This window comes from Bombina bombina, chromosome 6 (genome assembly GCF_027579735.1).
Source record: "Bombina bombina isolate aBomBom1 chromosome 6, aBomBom1.pri, whole genome shotgun sequence".
Taxonomy (NCBI): domain Eukaryota; kingdom Metazoa; phylum Chordata; class Amphibia; order Anura; family Bombinatoridae; genus Bombina; species Bombina bombina.
The window spans coordinates 36199689-36218942 of NC_069504.1; the positions used below are offsets into that span (position 1 = coordinate 36199689).

General features: G+C 43.9%; 1 protein-coding gene across 3 annotated transcripts in view; it reads right to left on the reverse strand.

Annotated features, from left to right (window-relative positions):
- LOC128662561 (complement C3) overlaps nucleotides 1-19254 on the reverse strand; it is a 568605-nt gene that overhangs the window by 461260 nt on the left and 88091 nt on the right. For all 3 annotated transcript variants that reach the window (XM_053716362.1, XM_053716361.1, XM_053716360.1), the window contains exon 5: nucleotides 1708-1799. In XM_053716362.1, the coding sequence (XP_053572337.1) occupies nucleotides 1708-1799 (92 nt within the window). The remainder of the gene's footprint in view (nucleotides 1-1707; nucleotides 1800-19254) is intronic.

The following is a 19254-nucleotide window of genomic DNA, read 5'->3' on the forward strand; positions in this document are numbered from 1 at the left end:
GCCGCCCGGCGTGCACGCGCGCGCGCCTGTGCGCGCTCCCGCCCCGTGCACGCGCCCGCCCCCGCCCCCGATCTCGCCCCCCTCTACATTACCCGGCCCATCGATGGCCGCCCACCCGCCTCCCAAGTCAGCTCCCACCCACCAACGTTACCGGCCACCGATGTCCGGTGCAGAGAGGGCCACAGAGTGGCTCTCTCTGCACCGGATGGCCATTTAAGGTTATTGCAGGATGTCTCCATATCGAGGCATCACTGCAATAACCGGAAAGCAGCTGGAAGCGAGCAGGATCGCTTCCAGCTGCTTTCCACACCGAGGACGTGCAGGGTACGTTCTCAGGCATTAACTGCCTTTTTTCTGAGGACGTACCCTGCACGTCCTCGGTCGTTAAGGGGTTAATAAGAGTTAATTAATTTCGTTAGATTAAAATTATATTTAAGTTAGGGGGGTGTTAGTGTTAGGGTTAGACTTAGCTTTAGGGGTTAATACATTTATTAGAATAGCAGTGAGCTCCAGTCGGCAGATTAGGGGTTAATGTTTGAAGTTAGGTGTCGGCGATGTTAGGGAGGGCAGATTAGGGGTTAATACTATTTATTATAGGGTTAGTGAGGCGGATTAGGGGTTAATAACTTTATTATAATAGCGGTGCGGTCCGGTCGGCAGATTAGGGGTTAATAAGTGTAGGCAGGTGGAGGCGACGTTGTGGGGGGTAGATTAGGGGTTAATAAATATAATATAGGGGTCGGCCGTGTTAGGGGCAGCAGATTAGGGATACATAGGGATAATGTAAGTAGCGGCGATTTACGGAGCGGCAGATTAGGGGTTAAAAATAATATGCAGGGGTCAGCGATAGCGGGGGCGGCAGAATAGGGGTTAATAAGTGTAAGGTTAGGGGTGTTTAGACTCGGGGTACATGTTAGGGTGTTAGGTGCAGACGTAGGAAGTGTTTCCCCATAGACAACAATGGGGCTGCGTTAGGAGCTGAACGCGGCTTTTTTGCAGGTGTTAGGTTTTTTTTCAGCTCAAACAGCCCCATTGTTTCCTATGGGGGAATCGTGCACAAGCACGTTTTTGAGGCTGGCCGCGTCCGTAAGCAACTCTGGTATCGAGAGTTGAAGTTGCGTTAAATATGCTCTACGCTCCTTTTTTGGAGCCTAACGCAGCCATTCTGTGGACTCTCAATACCAGAGTTATTTTAAAGGTGCGGCCAGAAAAAAGCCAGCGTTAGCTACGCGGGTCGTTACCGACAAAACTCTAAATCTAGCCGTATGTGTGCTAAGAGTATGCACCTTGAGTGGCAATGAAAATTATTAACAGCATGGAAGTTATTCTAGCTTTTGTTCTGTCTCAGCTGAGTGCTTCTCTCTCGCTTATTTCTGAGCTATCCTTTCTGCCTATTATGTTATTATAACCACTAGTTATTCTGTAATACTAAAACTGCCTAAATACAAACCACAGATGCAAGTGTTCTCATCACTTTACAGCACCAACTACCCACCAAATTTTTTACCAGGAACTCTAAAACTCATAACTCAAGAACTATAGAGTGCTAAGTAGTCCAATCATAATTGTAGCAACCCTAATTATTGCCCATTTCTTTATGAATTTGATGTACACATGTGTCAGTTGCCAATATTCATTTTGATCTTTGTGCAACATAAGTTAGCAACCTCTATGTAACTGTCTGCTGTACTGTATTATCTTTCTCACCTTACCGCGTCAGGTATTCTATAGGACGCAGATGTAATGCCAGAATTGCTACGGTAAAATACATCAGTCCACTCAGTGGCTCCATCCGGATTCTGCAAAGGGATAAAAAAGTAATAATTTTATAAATGAATCAGTAAACATGATAACAGGGCACATCAGTCTGGTAGCAAAACTCTCAGATAACGTCACACACAAAGATCTGTCAGCTAATATCATGTCATTCTTCTTTCTGGTATTTTTAAAGCAAAGAACATCCATTTTACATCTATCTTTACTGCCACACTTCAAAACAATTTGTGCAGACGTTTTGGCTGTAGCTTTGGCTAAAATGTCTCCTATCTCCTCAATACATTATTATTTTTTTGTCAAACCTTAATAACTTAAAAAATACCAAACATTTACTTTACTTTTTAGGGTTACAGTAGTGTTTCAAACATTATGATACACTTAACTTAATAAGGGATAGATTACAAGTGGATCGCTATTTTAACGTGCGCCCGCAAGTTATAGGGCAGTAAATACAAGTAGCACTTTGCTATTTCCAAACCATTTTTGTTTTCAAAATTAGCAATAGTTACATTGTAACACTGATGTCTGTCAGGAATCCTTGAATATCCCTTTAAATGTATATATATATATTTTTAGAAGACACCCCAAAGTATTGATCTAGTCCCATTTTGCTATATTTCATGACACCATTTCACCGCCAAATGCAAGCAAATAAGAAATATCGCTAACTTTTTCACAAACTTTTTCACAAACTTTAGGTTTCTCACTGAAATTATTTACAAACAGCTTGTGCAATTATGGCACAAATGGTTGTAAATGCTTTTCTGGGATCCCCTTTCTTCAGAAATAGCAGACATATATGACTTTGGCGTTGCTTTTTGGTAATTAGAAGGCCGCTAAATGCCGCTGCGCACCATACTTGTATTATGCCCAGCACTGAAGGGGTTAATTAGGTAGCTTGTAGGGTTAATTTTAACTTTAGTGTAGTGTAGTAGACAACCCAAAGTATTGATCTAGGCCCATTTTGGTATATGTCATGCCACCATTTCACCGCCAAATGCTATCAAATAAAAAAAATTGTTCACTTTTTCACTAACTTTAGGTTTTTCACTGAAATTATTTACAAACAGCTTGTGCAATTATGGCACAAATGGATGTAAATGCTTCTCTGGGATCCCTTTTGTTCAGAAATAGCAGCCATATATGGCTTTGGCATTGCTTTTTGATAATTAGAAGGCCGCTAAATGCAGCTGTGCACCACACTTGTATTATGCCCAGCAGTGACGGGGTCAATTAGGTAGCTTGTAGGGAAATTGAAGGGTTTATTTTTAGCCTCCCACCTGACACATCCCACCCCTTGATCCCTCCCTGAACACTCTCAAACAGCTCTCTTCCCTCCCCCACCTCACTATTGTCACTGCCATCTTTAGCACTGGCAGAAAGTCTGCCAGTATAAAAATAAAAAGGTTTTTTTTTTGTTTTGTCTTTAGTTTAATCTTTAAATGATATATTTTCTGCAGTGTAGGATCCCCCCTTACCACCCAACCGCCCTGAGCCCACCTCCCCCCACCTCAAAGAGCTCTCTAACCCTCCCCCCACTAATTTTTTGCCACCATTTTGGGTACTGGCAGCTGTCTGCCAGTACCCACTTTGCAAACAAATTTGGGATTTTTAAAAATAAACCCCCCTTTTTTGTAGTATAGCTGCCCCCCTCAATACCAACTCCCCACCCCCTCCCAGATCCCTATCCAAATATGATTCCTCCTTCCTCTCCAACCACCATCTCGCACCACCCTCTTCCAGACTTTCACAAGATCGCAGCCGGGAGTGATTTCCCACTGCTGGCCGGAAACTCACCAGCAATGGGCCGCCCACCCGCCTCCCTGCAATGGCTCCCACCCACCAAGGATCTGCACCATTGCTGGCCGATGCAGAGAGGGCCACAGAGTGGCTCTCTCTGCATCGGTGTGCCAAAAAAGGTATTGCAATGATGCCTCAATATCGAGGAATCACGGCAATACCTTGAAAGCGGCTGGAAGCGATCAGGATTGCTCCCAGGCGCTTTAAACCCCTAACGACGTACAGGGTACATCTTTTCTCTTTAACGAACAGTTTGGGTATGACATACCCTGTACGAAGTTTGACATTAAGGGGTTAAAGATAAAAATAACTGCACAAAGCAGATATCAGGGGTTAAAGTTTGCAGGTGTGAGGTGTTAGAAAAAAAGGCACTGAAAATTGCTTTTACATTGCAGTCTATGGGAACTGGTTGTTCCCAGTAAATATAACTATAAATATATATATATATATATATATATATATATATATATATATATATATACACACACACATATTAACACAAAATTATACATATATATTTAAATTTTCTGCCCATCGCTGCATGACGTACCCCCTTCGCTGCTCTTAGGTTCTGTGCCGTGCATGTTGGCATCAGATTGAGGCTCGCATTGGAGCCTATGTAAGTGCACTCTAGGGAGCGAATGCTTCTGTGCAATGCGATCGCAGCCTTGTGTTCGCATTGCACCTAACTCGCAATACCAGCGCACATTTGGTGCGCTGGTATTACAAAGTGGAGCGCAAATATCACTTTAGCGAAAGCGATATTTTGTGCTCTACTTGTAATCTGGCCCTAAATGAGAACTCTTAGGGGTAGATTATCAAGCAGTGTATTCTACTATCTATGCCCGAGATTTCCGGCTCGCTGGAAACCTAAGTTAGGAAGCAGCGGTCATAAAATTGCTGCTGCTTAACTTGTCCAACACCTTTTAGGTGGCAGACTGCAATAATCCCGATACGATACGATGATTGACACCCCCTGCTAGCGGCTGATTGATCGTGAATGTGCAGGGGGCGGCATTGCACAAACATTTCTTGTGAAATGCTTGTGCAATGATAAATGCCGACAGCGTATGTCCGCCCACCATTTTTTATTGGCCCCATTAAGTCAACATGACTGGAAAACTGTTGCATTGTAGATTTCAGTCCAAGAATGGGATCTATAGTTATCATAAAAGTCACAGCACCCCAGTGCATCAGATATAGCCTTGGAGCAACCCACCAGTGTTAGATGATAGTTTCAAAGGCACCTGGGACAGTAAGCTGACATGTTTGGCAAGTACTTGAAAAGATGCATAGCCAAACACACAGGACATACACAGAAAATAAGAATATAGGCAACACAGCCTGATCCAGATCAGACAGCAGGCTAGATTATAAGTGACGGCCATGATAACGTGCGAGTGTGTTACAAATTTAAATTTAGGGTGAGATTACGAGTTGCATGTTAAGAGTTGTGCGCAAGCAATATTGGGTTTTATAGAGTTTGTTTGCACGCGTCGGAAGTAGTGCGTATAATAGGTTGAAAGTAAACGTGATCGCATGAGCGCAATTTAATTTAACGTATGTCGGGTTAGCGCGACTTCACAACTCTGCTCAAATAAAAAGTTGCACAAAGCACATCACAAATACATTAAAAGTACAGTTAACCTCATACTAAGACTATCTAATATCAATAATTAAAAACAATATTGCACACAAAAGTTATAAGGGCTCAAAGATATGAGGTCTCAGGTGTTAGAAAAGAAAATGGGCTGCAAAAGGCTTTAATAAAGACATACATACATATACATTTATAAAAATTGGCGGGCCCCGCAAACGGGGGAATATAGTGGGAGGGGCCCTTTGACCTCATGGGAGGACGGAGGCCCCAGGGTTCGTAGGAAGAATAGGAGGGGTTGCACTATTTAGTGTTGGTCAGGGGGCGGGTTTGGCGCCATTCATTTTTTACATGATCAGGAAGAACGTTGGGGGACAGTTTTTTTGAGTGTGACTTACTTGGGCGATCATGGAGTTTGAGGAGTTGATGGCGAAGATCCGTTCCATGGCGGAGGTGAAGGGGTCCGTTTGGATGCGGGAACAACTTTCCAGCCTTCTGCAGTCCGAGGAGGTTGTCGTCGGGGAGGAATCTTCCGCTCCCAGGTCCCACCCCACACGGCTTTCACCATCTGGAATGCGCAGAAGACGGAGTCCTAGCAGGGACGATGGGAGACCGGAGAAGAAGGCTGCAGCTACAGCGGGAGCGGCTTCAGAGGTTCTGGCTGCTGTTTTGTTGAGTGGTAACGGTCATCCAGTAGCGGTTGTGGTGGAGGTACACAATGAGCCAGCTGAGGTGTCAGGTGAGACGGTATTACCGGAGCCGTTACACATGTGATGAAGCTGTGTTGAGGGAGGCAAGGCACGTGGGTCCCGACGGCTCCAGTGAGCCAGTTTCGCATAGGGAGGGGGAAGGGGATTATGTTGCGCAGAGAGAGCAAGTTGGGGACCACGTGGGGGTTATTGGATGGGAGGTTGGGGAGTTTATGGTTTTGGATTCTTGGCCTACTGGGGGGGAGGGGGGAGTTGATGTGAGCCCATTATTGTATTCAGAACCCTTTGACCCCAGGTATTCTAGGATGGATGGGGTGGTTGGGCCCAAATCTAAGGGGCCTATAATAGAGAAGAGTGGCGGTTTAGGGAGGTCTGTTAGAAAAGGGCAGGCTTCACGGCCCTCAAGGACCCCCAAGAGGAGTGGGGTGGGGAGGGGACTACAGGGAAGGGGTCTCCCCAATGTTTACTTGGACCCAGTCCTTATTGATTCTTTCCCTAGCTCATCAGAAGGGGAGGAGGCGGTACCCCCTTCTCCGGTCCATAAGGGTGCTAGACCCAGAATCAGTTTACATTTAAAGGGGTTCACCCAGGATTCACAGGGGGTTTGTCTGGGCCTAATGATGTGAGTATTTCTGTTTTGTCTAGTGCAAATGTTGGTTTTAATAATGATTTTTCTGTAGCAGGTTCATTGGGGGCAAGGTTTCTCACTTCACAGGGTCAGGTACATCTTGATGGCGGGGAGGATGACCCCTTCCGCCTAGCTGATTCCTGGACAGAGTCAATCTGACTGGACCCTGAGGAGGACTCATGATGCTGCGATTGGGGTAGGTGGCTACACTCACAGAGGTGGTGATGATCTTAGGGGTTTGGCTCATGGGAGGCCTCCTGTTAATACTGGTACTAGAGGTGGTAGTACAGGAGGGATGGCATTTCAGCATGGTGGGCGGATGGCCAGAGTGGCCAGTTTACAGAGTAGAGGTGTTAGGACTGTGCATCAGAGGGTTAAGGGGTTTGCGAGGAATGCAAGTGTTGGGAGTGGCACTTCCTTGAAGACAAGCATGGCAAAAAATACATTTGGGCTTGGCGGTCGAGGTAGCAGCTCAGTGAGACGGACTAGTGAGTTGGTCCAGAGGGAGCACCATGTTTTATTTAAAGGGGATCATCAGGTTGGTGTTTTGCAGGTTCCTCAAGTGGGGGTGAATCCAGTGGGTGGAGATCCAGCCGTCGTGGGGACAGATCGAGGCGCAGGAGGTGACAGCAGTGGCAGGTGAGATGTCTTCAATAGCACATCCCCGGGGGGCTTTGAGGGGTGTGAGTGTTGGGCAGGAGGATGGTAATAGTTTTTCAATGCAGTTGTTTGAGGGTCTGAGAGCTTTATTGCAGTCGGTTGAGGCTTCGGTTGTTTCTGCTGCGCCTCAAGCACCAGCCGCTAGGGCTTGGGTTCCCGCCGTTGTTGGGGTTCCTCAGGGAGTGTCTAGTAACTCGGCCGATGGTGGTTCACTAGTTTTGTCCATGACTGCTTCACCGGCCGTACCTACTGCGGTTTCTGGAGTCCCTCAGGGCTCTTTTAACGTGGCACCCGAGCTTAGGGTGGCGGACACGGCCAAGTCTTGGTCGTGAATTTGTTCCATTGGTCCGTTGGGTTTGCACCTATCCAAGGAACTTAGGGATAAGATTTGTGCCAGGGAATATATAGAGCTGTTTTCCTTGCTCCCTTTAGAGCAGTCATTCGAGGTCCCTGAGGATTCTAAGAAGGACAGTGCAAAAAAAGAGAGGAAGATGAGTGTAAAAAGCGTTATCGAAAACTGCCTAAAACATTTACCAATTAGTTCCAGTCATTCTTGATTTATGTGAGCGTCCTGTCAGAAAAGTTTCCGGATCAAGGGGCCTCTATGTTTTGCTATTTAGATGAAATTGCTGCTGCTCAATGTACATATGGGGGTATGGCATGGTGGACGTACGACGAGCATTTTCGTCAACGGCTCACAGTAAAACCCGATATGAGATGGGATGACCGTAATATGAGTCTCTGGCTCAAGTTTATGACTCCACTAAGGTCTACACAGTCCTTTCGGACCGCGGCTGGTGGTTCGGCGTCGACCGCGGCACCACCGGAGGGCAGGAAGGGTTTCTGCTTTGCGTATAATGAGGGACAGTGTAAGTGGGGGTCTACCTGCAAGTTTAGGCACGAGTGCTCAGGTTGTGGAGGGGCATATCCTTTTACCAAATATTTTAAGAAGGGAAAAGTCACGGGTAAACTGGAGCTTCTTAAAGAAGGGGGTGTCCCCAATCAGGGTGGAAAGGATGGAACCCTAGTTAGGTCGTTACGCCAGTAAGTGGGGTTGTAGGGAGAAGGCGGCCAGGTTGTTACACGGCTTTTCCTTTGGTTTTATTATCCCCTCGGCGGGAGATGTGGATCATTTTACTGGAAACTTGAAGTCTGCTAGGGAATGGCCTCAGGTGGTGAGGGACAAACTTCTGAAGGAAGGTGAGTTGGGTAGGATAGCAGGACCTTTTGTTTCCTTGCCTTTTCCGGACTTGTGGATTTCCCCTTTGGGGGTTGTCCCAAAAAAGGAAGCAGGGAAGTTCCGGTTGATACACCATCTCTCCTTTCCAAAGGGTGGGTGGGTTGGCCAATGATGGTATTCCACCTGAAATGGCGTCTGTAAAATATGCATCTTTCGATATGGCTGTGGGTTTGGTGAGATTCACGGGGGAGGGCGCTCTAATGGCGAAGGTCGACATTGAGTCGGCCTTCCGGTTACTGCCAGTGCACCCGATTTCTCACAGCTACTTGGTTGTTGCATTGAGGGTGAAGTTTTTGTCGACCTGTGCCTCCCAATGGGTTGCTCCATATCGTGTTCCCTTTTTGAAAGTTTTAGCACGTTTTTAGAGTGGGTTGTCAAAGAGCAGGCAGGGTTTCGTTGGTGGTCCATTACCTGGACGATTTTTTTTTTGTGGGTCCAGCGGACAATTTTGTTTGTGAGGTGTTATGAGATTCGTTCTACCGTATCGCAGACGATTTTGGGGTGCCCATTGCATTTGACAAATCAGAGGACCCTGTGACTGTCTTGTGTTTTTTGGGTATCACTATCGACTCTGCATTGATGGAGTGTAGGCTTCCTGACTCTAAGGTCCGTGACTTGGTTGACATACTCATGCGTTTCCTGGTGGCCTCGAAAGTTAAGCTAGTCAAAATGCAATCTTTAATTGGCAAATTGAATTTTGCTTGTAGGATAATTCCGGTTGGTAGGGTTTTTTGCCGCAGATTGTCGTTAGCTACGGCGGGCATCCGGCAGCCCCGTCATTTCATAAGGTTGTCGGTGCCCATTAAAAAAGACCTGAAGGTTTGGAAGGTTTTTCTTGAGAATTTTAATAGTTCAGCTTTGATTGAGGCATCCAGGGTCTCGAGCAAGGGGTTGGGACTGGTAACGGACGTTGCTGGGAGTAATGGTTTCGGTGCCATACTGGGAAAAAGTTGGTGTGTGGCCTCATGGCCAGAGGTGTGGAAGGAGAGTGAAGTCATTAAGAATTTGGTGTTTCTTGAACTTTTCCCAATTGTGGTAGCACTGTTTGTTTGAGGCTAGGAGTTTAGGGACAGGTCTGTCTTGTTATCTACGGATAACTTGGGTGTGGTGTCTGCGATTAATTGTTTGAGCTCTTCGTCGCCTCCGGTAATTCCTCTATTGAGGGTTTTTGTTTTGCAATGTATGAGATTGAATGTATTGGTTAAAGCAAAACATATCCCGGGGGTTGAGAATTAAATAGTCTCGTTTGCAGTGAAGGCAATTTCGGGAGCTGGCTCCGTTTGCAGACGAAGTGGGGAAGGAAGTACCGGAATTCTTGTGGGGCCTTGGTACGGAGGACTTGCCGATTTGGTGAGATCCTCCTTGGCTCCAAGTTCATGGAGAGCTTCTTCCAAGATTTGGGGTGAATGGGAGTCTTTGCTTTCGCAGAAGGGTATTTATGAGGGAGATGTGAATTGCCAGGGAGTTCTGTTGGACTGGATTTGGCAGTGGAAACTGTGTAGGCTGTCTCTGTCTGCGATTGATAAATGGCTGGTGGCGTTGGCCTTCCGTTTTAAGTTGTTGGGGGTCGTTGACCTCACTAAATTGTTTTGTATACGCCAAATTATTAAGGGGCTTAAGAGGTGCGGGCGTAGAGTTGATGGGCGTCGCCCGGTATCTTTCTCGCTTCTCACTAACTTATGGAAGGTGTTGGTGATGATTTGTATGTCTGAGTATGAAATAGCGCTTTTTAGGACGGCCTTTGCTTTGGCCTTTTTTGGTGCTTTTCGCATTTCAGAGTTAATTAGTTGTTCTAGGGACATTCAAGGTGGCTTGAGTGTGTGTGATGTCGGAGTGGCCTTGCGTATATTTTTGTACGATAGGCCGGTGGTGGGTGGCTCATTATTGATACACATTGACGGCAGGGCTCTGTCTCAATTTCAATTTCGGGTGGTGTTGGGTCAGGCATTGTCTAAATTGGGTTTTAATCCTATTGAATTTGGTTCACACTAGTTTCGTATAGGTGCAGCCACTGAAGCATCCGCTTTGGTTTTGGGGGATGATGTGTGGTTAAGGGCCTGGGGAGGTGGACGTCCAATAGTTTCAGTTCATATGTGCAGCCTCATTTGATGTTGTAATAGCACAGTGCTGTGTTTTTTCCTTTTTTACAGATCCTTTCCAGGTTTGGGTGGTGGGCCACTGTTATATTTTCTGGGCGTGGAGGGCTGTTTTGTCCAAAGAAGATGGCCTGCAACTTGGATTTGGAAGGGAGAAGGCAGTGTTTCAGTGGTTCGGCATCCGGGGAATGCGGTGGGACCAAGTGTTATTATCTGTGGTGGGTTACGCACAGCACTTTCCTTTTCCCACTGTGCTGGAGGTTCATGCTGGTGGCAACGATCTGGGATTTTTAACTAAAAAAAAATTGTTGAGGAGAATAAAAAGGGATTTGTCACGATTGAAGGATTTGTTTCCGGGATTATTGACTGTGTGGTCTGCGATGGTCTCGCGCCTGCACTGGCGCGGCCTGAATTCATTCTAGGCTGGACAACAGTAGGTGGAAAGTGAACAAGATAGTGGCGGCATTTATGAGGAAGATTGATGGGGCTGTGGTACATCATGCTGATTTGGAGGATGTGGGGAATAGGGAGTTTTATTTACAGGATGGTGTTCATTTGAATGAATTCGGGTTGAGGCTTTTCATTCTGGCCATTCAAGAAAAGCTAAAATTGTTGATGTGAGGGGTGGTGGAACAGGGGTAGTGGGTACTTCCCAGTTTGTGACGGGGGTGCTAGCATCATCAATTTTCTGACCAAGGCATAAAAAAGGCTGTTTGGTAGCCTCCCCAACGGCTGGGAGAGCTAGGTAATCAGCTCCTTGGGCATGGGGTCCCTTGGAGCTGGTTATAGGTGTGATTGGAACGGACTTAGCATCTTGCTAGGTCCAGCTGAGAGAAAGACGGCCTGGTCCTAGAGCAAAATAACCTTGAGTCGTGGGGACTAAAGGTTATGATAATTGAGGCTAGCACAATGATTAAGGCTTGGGTAAATGCAATAAGTGTGTATGTTATTATTTACAAAGTTGTTATTTATGAGGTTTTCATTTAAGTTATATGTTAATTTAATAAACAGGCTATGGCCAGAATTTTATACCACAAATATTGTCTCTGTTTTTATTTTCCTTATTTATTGTAATATTTAATTCGATATTGTGGTTGGGGGGGTGGCGTGTAATGGATGACTCAGAGGTTCATGGCGGGCCCCGCAAATGGGGGAACGTAGTGGAAGGGGCCCTTTGACCTCATGGGAGGACGGAGGCCCCAGGGTTCATAGGAAGAAGAGGAGGAGCTGCACGGCTGCACTATTTAGTGTTGGTCAGGGGGCGGGTTTGGCGCCATTAATTTTTTACATGATCAGGAAGAACGTTGGGGGACAGTTTTTCCCTCCCCCCCCCCCCTTTTCTTATGATGTTTTCTATTGTCACAGCTGGTGAGCAGCCTGGTCCTAGAGCAAAATAACCTTGAGTCATGGGGACTAAAGGTTATGGTAAGTTGAGGCTAGCACAATGATAAATAAGGCTTGGGTAAATGCAATAAGTGTGTATGTTATTATTTACAAAGTTGTTATTTATGAGGTTTTCATTTAAGTTATATGTTTAATTTAATAAACAGGGCGTGGCCAGAATTTTATACCACGAATATTGTTTATTTTAACTAGGTAGAATAGTTATTAAATATTTTTTAACTATTTAATAACTGTGATACAAAAAATTAGGAACACCAAGCTGCGCTTCTCAGTTGAATCAAATACCTTTTAAAAGTCCTATGTTAGTTCATAAGAATGCCCCTTATGGGATCCAATGGTGTTGAATCTTATCTCAAAATAAAGGTATTTGGTTAAACTGTATGATGCCAAAATAAATGCATTAAGGAGAATGTAATCACTCTTTTCACAATAAGAAATTAACAGCCAGTGCGAGGATTATTGTAACAACCGATAAAGCGATTGTTGAGACTCTGTAATAACAGAGAAATACAATAAATAAACAGTAAACCGTATTGGTATGTTAAAATGTAGTACAGAATCAATCGTTAGGTAGACACAATGATAATGGGGAAACAAATTCTTCCCAAATGTGGTGGGACGAGTGGGTGCTGCTCCAGAGTTAGACACAGGGCTGTGATCCTGATCTCGGAAGTAGCTGCAAAACAGAAAAAGACACAGAGTGCATCCCACTCTAAGTGTAACACCGTTTTATTTAAACAAACATCCAAAGCAGGTAAATCGCACGTACAATGTAAAAGAAATTAAAAGGCAAAATCACCAAGTCCGTTGGCCGGATGCTGGGGGTGTATTCTCCGTCGCCCCGTTGGCTCGATCCTCAAGTAAGCTTCCGGAAAGCTGTGAGGGGACTCGCCGTACTGAGGGATACTCCGTGTTCAGCACCAGCGTTTCAGTGACCGGGAGAGGGTGTTGATGCAGCCTCGACGCGTTTCCTCACGCTACAACCTGACTTTTTCAAGAGGATATATCCGACTGAGTAGTTGTAGTTCCTTTTAAAAGGCCCGGGCTGGGCGTGCCTCCCAATGGAGTAATATCATTGGCTATGAGTCATCAAATACCTTTTAGGCAAGGCTAGCACATATGTTACATCAGTCCGATCATTTGCATAGAAGACACTGTCTCTCACTTAATGCAGTCTTATGGGATGACCTGGAACCAGTTAGGACTGGTTCTCCTAACTGGTTCCAGGTCATCCCATAAGAATGCATTAAGTGAGAGACAGTGTCTTCTATGCAAATGATCGGACTGATGTAACATATGTGCTTCTCCCGGTAAGGTGATCTTCAAGGGGTTAGTGTTAGTTTTATTTTAAGGGGTTATTGGGTGGGTTTTAGAGTAGGGTTGGTTGTGTGGGTGGTGGGTTTTAATGTTGGGGGGAATTTGTATTTTTTTTTACAGGTAAAAGTGCTAATTACTTTGGGGCAATGCCCCGCAAAAGATCTATTTTTAATTTAGTGTAGTTAGGGCTTTTTTATTTTGGGGGGGCTTTTTATTTTGTTAGGGGGATTAGATTAGGTGTAATTAGTTTAAAAATCTTGTAATTTGTTTATTATTTTCTTTAATTTAGTGTTTGTTTTTTACTTTAGCTATTTTTATTTAATTGTATTTAATTTAGGGAATTCATTTAATTATAGTGTAGGTGTAATTGTAACTTAGGTTATGTTTTATTTTACAGGTACTTTTGTATTTATTTTAGCTAGGTAGTTATTAAATAGTTAATAACTATTTAATACCTATTCTACCTAGTTAAAATAAATGCAAACTTGTCTGTAAAATAAAAATAAACCCTAAGCTAGATACAATGTAACTATTAGCTATATTGTAGCTATCTTAGGGTTTATTTTACAGGTAAGTATTTAGTTTTAAATAGGAATAATTTAGTTAAAGATAGGAATATTTATTTTGATTTCTTTTAATTATATTGAAGTTAAGGTGTGTTAGGTTTAGGGTTAGACTTAGGTGTAGGGGTTAATAACTTTAATATAGTGGCGGCGACGTTGGGGGCAGCAGATTAGGGGTTAATAAATGTAGGTAGGTGGTGGCGACATTGGGGGCGGCAGAGTAGGGGATAATAAATATAATGTAGGTGGCGGCGGTGTCCGGGGCGGCAGATTAGGGGTTAATAATTATAATGTAGGTGTCGGCGATGTCGGGGCGGCAGGATAGGGGTAATAAGTGTAAGATTAGGGGTGTTTCGACTCGGGTTCATGTTAGGGTGTTAGGTGTAGACATAAAATGTATTTCCCCATAGGAATCAATGGGGCTGCGTTATGGAGCTTTACACTGTTTTTTTGCAGGTGTTAGACTTTTTCTCAGCTGGCTCTCCCCGTTGATTCCTATGGGGAACTTGTGCACGAGCACGTTACACCAGCTCACCGTTGACTTAAGCAGCGCTGGTATTGGAGTGCGGTAAAATTTTGCTCCACGCTCACTTCTTGTCTTTTAACGACGAGTTTGTAAAAACCTGTAATACCAGCACTGTAGGTAAGTGAGCGGTGAGGGAAAACTGCTCGTTAACACCGCACAGCCTCTAACGCAAAACTCGTAATCTGGGCCTCTGTTTTTATTTTCCTTATTTATGGTAATATTTAATTCTATATTGTGGTTGGGGGGCCGTGTAATGGACTACTCAGAGGGTCAGTATATGCATTGTGACATGGTGACAGATGGTTTGTACATTAGCAGGCGCTTAGAGAGAGCAATTGTCCCCAGCTACTAAAGAGTTAAATCACAGCTTCTCCCTATTAAGGGCAAAATTACAAGTCGTGCAGCAAATCTGTTTTTCACAACCACAAAAACACAGCGTGCATTAAGTTTCTTGCACATTTGGGGTTGCGTTGGTATTATAAGTTGCAAAATAATTTTGCACGCTCGTTAACCCATGTAGCCCAAAAAGCCATACCGCGTGTGGATTCAGGTATTCCCCCGTAGAAGTCAAAGGAGACGACAAATAGAAACAAAACCAACACCCTAATCTATTGCACAAAGTACATGACATATTCTCTTTCTCGAAAAGTGTACCTGAAAATGTGAATATTTCATATTGCAAGAATGTTATATTAACGGAATATGGAGCAGGCTGTTTTAACCCCTTAATGACCGGACCATTTTTCAATTTTCTTACCCTTAATGGCAATGGCTATTTTTACATTTCTGCAGTGTTTGTGTTTAGCTGTAATTTCCCTCTTACTCATTTACTGTACCCACACATATTATATACCGTTTTTCTCGCCATTAAATGGACTTTCTAAAGATACCATTATTTTCATCATGTCTTATAATTTACTAAAAAAAAAATATAAAATATGAGGAAAAAATTGAAAAAAATCACGCTTTTTCTAACTTTGACCCCCAAAATCTGTTACACATCTACAATCACCAAAAAACACCCATGCTAAATAGTTTCTAAATTTTGTCCTGAGTTTAGAAATACCCAATGTTTACACGTTCTTTGCTTTTTTTGCAAGTTATGGGGCAATAAATACAAGTAGCACTTAGCTATTTCCAAACCACTTTTTTTCAAAATTAGCGCTAGTTACATTGGAACCCTGATATCTGTCAGGAATACCTGAATATCCCTTGACATGTATATATTTTTTTTTAGAAGACAACCCAAAGTATTGATCTAGGCCCATTTTGGTATATTTCATGCCACCATTTCACCGCCAAATGCGATCAAAAAAAAAAGTTCACTTTTTCACAAAATTTGTCACAAACTTTAGGTTTCCCACTGAAATTATTTACAAACAGCTTCTGCAATTATGGCACAAATGGTTGTAAATGCTTCTCTTGGATCCCCTTTTTTCAGAAATAGCAGACATATATGGCTTTGGGGTTGCTTTTTGGTAATTAGAAGGCCGCTAAATGCCGCTGCGCACCACACGTGTTTTATGCCCAGGAGTGAAGGGGTTAATTAGGGAGCTTGTAGGGAGCTTGTAGGGTTAATTTTAGCTTTAGTGTAGTGTAGTAGACAACCCCAAGTATTGATCTAGGCCCATTTTGGTATATTTTATGCCACCATTTCACTGCCAAATGCGAGCAAATAAAAAAAAAACTTAACATTTTTCACAATTTTAGGTTTCTCACTGAAATTATTTACAAACAGCTTGTGCAATTATGGCAGAAATTGTTGTAAAAGCTTCTCTGGGATCCCCTTTGTTCAGAAATAGCAGACTTATATGGCTTTGGCGTTGCTTTTTGGTAATTAGAAGGCCGCTAAATGCTGCTGCGCACCACACGTTAATTATGCCCAGGAGTGAAGGGGTTAAATTAGGTAGCTTGTAGGGAGCTTGCAGGGTTAATTTTAGAGATCAGCCTCCCAACTGACACATCCCACCACCTGATCCCTCCCAAACAGCTCTCTTCCCTCCCCCACCCCACAATTGTTCCCGCCATCTTAAGTACTGGCAGAAAGTCTGCCAGTACTAAATAAAAGAGGTTTGTTTTTTTTTAAATAAAAATAATAAAGTATTTTAGCTGTGATGGACCCCTGCCTTAGCCCCAACCTCCCTGATCCCCACTCCAGCTCTCTAACCCTCTCCCCTACCTAATTACCGCCATCTTGGGTACTGGCAGCTGTCTGCCAGTACCCAGTTTGGCCCCAAAAACCCCCCAAAAAGTATTTTTATTTTATTTTTTACTTAAAGGGCCATAATACCCAAATGTTTAAACACTTGAAAGTGATGCAGCATAGCTGTAAAAAGCTGTCTAGAAAATATCACCTGAACATCTCTATGTAAAAAAGAAAGATATTTTACCTCAAAAGTTCCTCAGTAGCCACCTCCCATTGTAAAGGATTTCTAAGCAGCATTTTAGTGTGTTTGTCCTGGGACATCTGAAGGGACTAGCATCGTGCACTCTCATATTATTTCACCAATCAGGTAAAGGTAGGCTTACCATAATTTTTAGAGGTGAAACTGGGACCACCTGGTGCGGTGCCAGTGGGGGTGTGGTCAGGAGCGTGGTCAAGGGGGCGTGGCAATTACCGGTCCTTTTAAAGTAGTAGCTTTTATGTGTGTAATGTTTCGTGGATACTCTACCCTTCCTCAGTCAAACAAGTGAATCACACAGTTTAAATAGACCATAACACCACCCCCTAGTAAAAAAAGGCACCATTAGGTTGTCATGGCAAATAAATCATTAATCTAAATCTCAGATTCTAAATAATGCCAAACATCAAGCATAATTATCACTTTCATATTTATCAATTTCACAATTTAATATCTGCAGTGTAATATGTGTTTTATGTGTCTAAGGAACAGAGCCAAATACTGATAAAGCATAAATACAATATTGAATGAAAGTACAAAAGAAACACGTACCTGCTAAAGCTGTTTAAGAGGCTACTCTATACCATAATGCAGGAAGATTATAGTCAAAATGCTATCCTGCATGAAGTAAAGCAAGTTCCAGGCAAAAAATCCTTCCTGTCTGTACTTCCTAGTCATACCCATATGATTCCCCTAAAGGTGTATTACCGGCAATGTCACCAGGGGTCGGGGGGGGGTGTTAAATTCTTAGAAAAATAAACCAAGTAGTACTACAAAATTAAAAAAAACCTACGCTGCTTACTCAGCCTGTATTACTAAATGTAAACTTTGAAGGACACGAACGTTAAGCTAAGCAGGGCTGTATGTAACAAAGTACCAGCATCCAACTATGCTGGAGAGCCACAGTCCAGTCATTTTGAATAATGTGTCTGGGTTTCAGGTGGTCTGAAACCCGGACACATGATTTGAAAACTGGAGGTAACCCTACTGGGACAGAATGAACAACTGTGTGGGACACTGGGACAGCGCCTCCAAACCGGGACAATCCCAGTAAAAGTGGGACTTCTGGTAAGCCTAGGTAAAGGAAGCTTACTATGAAATCTCATGAGAGTTAAGTGAAATCTCATGAGATCACAGTAAAAGAGTTCATGACCTCAGCACTGCTGATGCTGATTGGCTGCTGTTCATTTCTTCATTTTTCTTTTTCTTTTTACCTGCAGCTGAGCAGTAACTGAGTATAACTGTTTACACAGAACTTACTCTGCTGAGCTGAGGAGATTGTGAGGTGAAGTATCTTCCTTTTTTACATAGAGATGCTCTGGTGATATTTTCCTGTCAGCTTTTTACAGTTATACTGCATCAGTTTCAAGTGATTTAGCATATGAGTATTATGTCCCTTTAATATCAAGTGATTTAGCATATGAGTATTATGTCCCTTTAATATCAAGTGATTTAGCATATGAGTATTATGTCCCTTTAATATCAAGTGATTTAGCACATGAGTATTATGTCCCTTTAAAAAACTATTTCTGTAGTGTAGCAGCCCCCCACAATACCCCCACCCCCTCCCAGATCCTTTTATATTTTTTTTTTTTAAAAATCCCTTTTTTTTCCCCATTCTGCCCTCATTCATTGGTGTCAGTGTGGCTAATGGGTGCACGTGCACGCGCGCACACATGCACGTGCACGTGCACGCTCACGTGCACACTCGCGCATCGTGCACGCGCACGCGCATCGTGCACGCGCACCCTCACACCCGGCACTATCGCTACCGGTGCAGAGATGGCCACAGAGTGGCTCTCTCTGCATCGGAGGCTTGTAAAGGGGTATTGCAGGATGCCTCCATATCGAGGCATGACTGCAATACCCTCAGAGCTGCTGGAAACATTTGTGATCGCTTCCAGCACTCTGTTAGACAACTGACGTACCAGGTACGTCTATTGTCATTAACTGCTTGTTAATGCATGACGTACCTGGTACGTCAGTTGTCATTAAGGGGTTAAAGAGTGAAAGAGACGCTGGAGACCTTTTAGCATGGTTGACTGCCTTTAAAGAGACACACTGGTGAGACCTGTTAGTATGTCTGACTGCCTGTAAAGAGACACACCGGTGAGACCTGTTAGTATGTCTGACTGCCTGTAAAGAGACACACCGGTGAGACCTGTTAGTATAACTGACTGCCTGTAAAGAGAGACACTGGTGAGACCTGTTAGTTTGGCTGACTGCCTGTAAAGAGACACACCAGTGAGACCTGTTAGTTTGGCTGACTGCCTGTAAAGAGACACACCGGTGAGACCTGTTAGTATGACTGACTGCCTGTAAAGAGACACACCGGTGAGACCTGTTAGTATGGCTGACTGCCTGTAAAGAGAGACACTGGTGAGACCTGTTAGTTTGGCTGACTGCCTGTAAAGAGACACACCGGTGAGACCTGTTAGTATGGCTGACTGCCTGTAAAGAGACACACTAGTGACACCTGTTAGTATGACTGACTGCCTGTAAAGAGACAAACTGGTGAGACCTGTTAGTATGACT